Source organism: Morone saxatilis, unplaced genomic scaffold, assembly GCF_004916995.1.
Source record: "Morone saxatilis isolate NCDOM2014 unplaced genomic scaffold, NCSU_SB_2.0 Contig14, whole genome shotgun sequence".
Classification (NCBI taxonomy): domain Eukaryota; kingdom Metazoa; phylum Chordata; class Actinopteri; family Moronidae; genus Morone; species Morone saxatilis.
The window spans coordinates 2363125-2365242 of NW_023339696.1; the positions used below are offsets into that span (position 1 = coordinate 2363125).

Here is a 2118-nt window from a genome sequence, read left to right on the forward strand (position 1 = left end):
TTTCAAGATTGGTTTAGGTGATTGTAGCGCCACCATCTGGCCATTTATAAAACACTTTATGGTCCTAACTACTGAAGCACAAAAGTAAAACTGGATTCCTTGCTTCCACACCAATCAACAACACGTATGATAGGAACAGCACTACTGAGTTATGTCTCTACCTATTTTGGCTCCCTTTTTGAGCAGAGCAATGACTGCTGAAGTGTTTCTGCAGCCCACCGCTCGGTCCAGAGGACGCATCCCGCTGCAATCCACATGCTCCACAGATGCACCATGATCCACCAAGTACTGCACCTAACACAGGAAAAGGACACAAGCAAGGGCAACATTTAGCATGATTTACTGAACTTCAACAAGGGAACTAGTCCTGTCACCTGCTTTCTTCACTATTGCAGTCAATGAATACTACCACCATGTGGTCCTCTGCGGACAGGTACTGCAGGGACAGACATGCCATTGCTAAAACATGGTAAATACAACTGCCTGTTTCACGCACCACTTCTGGGTCACCACAGAAGGCAGCCAGGTCCAGAGGTGTCCGTCCACTGCGGTCCGCATGAGTAGTGGCTGCACCTCTGTCCACCAGCTCTCCGACCAATTGGAGCTTGCCTTTCAGACACGCCCAGCTCAGCGCCGTCAAGCCCTCCCTGTCGGTCTGGTCGAGAGAGGCTCCTGGAAACAGAGAGAGAGATTCATCTCAGCGTACATTAGGGTCAACAATAACATCGGGGTCAGAGGTCAGCATTAGGATTAGACTAGGGGATTTTAAACAATTAATGCCAGCCACTAATAAAGAGAGGCTGGAATTACCTATATTACAATGCTTAAATTGGTTAACTCAGCATAATGTAAGTGGTTACCATGATCCAGGAGCAGCTGGGCGGTGGTCATATGTCCCTCTGAGGCTGCTGTCATCAGAGCTGTACGACCCTGCTGGTCCACCATGTTCACCTCCACCCCGTGATTCAACAACAACTCCACCACCTGGCCGAGACAGACAGATGCTCAACATCTCTGGAGCAGAATCAGACTGTGTTTACTCAGTGTGTGTGTGTGTGTGTGTGTGTGTGTGTGTGTTCTGTGCTTTCTATTGTACCTGCCAGTGGTCACGCCTCACAGCACTGAAGAGCGGAGCCGCACCCCGCCTGTTGCCTTGCTCAACAGCAGCCCCCTGATCCAACAACAGCCTGCAGACAGCCAGCCGGCCACTTCCCGCTGCTGCTGTCAGAGCTGACACAGACAGGCAGACAGGCAGACAGACAGGCAGACAGACAGACAGAAAGACAGACAGACAGAGGAAGGCGGTTGGAAACTGGTTTTCTAAATGTCAACATATACATTTAGTATATGGCATGAAAAAAAATGACAAGACTCCAAACGGGTAGGAATTTAAGATATGATTTTAACCAAAAGAGAAGAAGAGTTCCATAAGTTAGGACCCCTGTATCTGATTGAAAATTGACCAGTAAGCTATAAGATGTTTGGGAAAAAAATATAAAATGAGCAGTTAATCTGTGAATGATCTGCAAGATTTGAACTGCACAAACGTACATATTTGGAAAACATTACTTTCATATTTTGTAAGTTGAAAGTTGAGTTTCCAGAAATAAAGAAATAAATTCATTTGAGTGGGTTGCAACTGTTTTTGAGAAGAAAAATGTCATAAAGAGTTGTGGAAGTTGTACTCATCCTTAGTATGATGCAGTATGAGCAAGGATAGAATATAGAATATTAAGGGTGTGAAGACCACAAAATGTCGTACTTTCATAAGTATGCTGCTAGATTTGGATCAGTCACTGTTTAACTTTAAATGCAGCCTAGATGACAAAAGTAATCCAGTGAACATGGATGGTGTAAGTCACCTTATAAAGCTACAATCTGTAACATTTCTGCATTAAAATGCCTATAAACTCTAGAGCTATGTTCTATATGTAGTTGAGCTGTGTTCTTCCATTATCCAAAATGTTTCCAACAAAGTTCAAACTCAGAAAAATCTGTCATTTTATTAAGGTAACGCTGCGTTTCACCGGTCGCCTGTCAGTGGCGTCATATCCCCTTTGTGCCTGCCTCAGCGTTGTGGTTGTCTGCCAGAAGCTGTCATACATTGACTGTTTATCC

The 2118-nt window shown here is 44.8% G+C and overlaps 1 protein-coding gene across 1 annotated transcript in view; it reads right to left on the reverse strand.

Annotated features, from left to right (window-relative positions):
- tanc2a (tetratricopeptide repeat, ankyrin repeat and coiled-coil containing 2a) overlaps positions 1-2118 on the reverse strand; it is a 25292-nt gene that overhangs the window by 6113 nt on the left and 17061 nt on the right. Inside the window, exons 19-22 of the mRNA XM_035655610.1 lie at positions 1097-1230; positions 861-984; positions 497-672; positions 162-294 (exon numbers count right to left, since the gene is read on the reverse strand). Coding sequence (XP_035511503.1) covers positions 162-294; positions 497-672; positions 861-984; positions 1097-1230 — 567 coding nt within the window. The remainder of the gene's footprint in view (positions 1-161; positions 295-496; positions 673-860; positions 985-1096; positions 1231-2118) is intronic.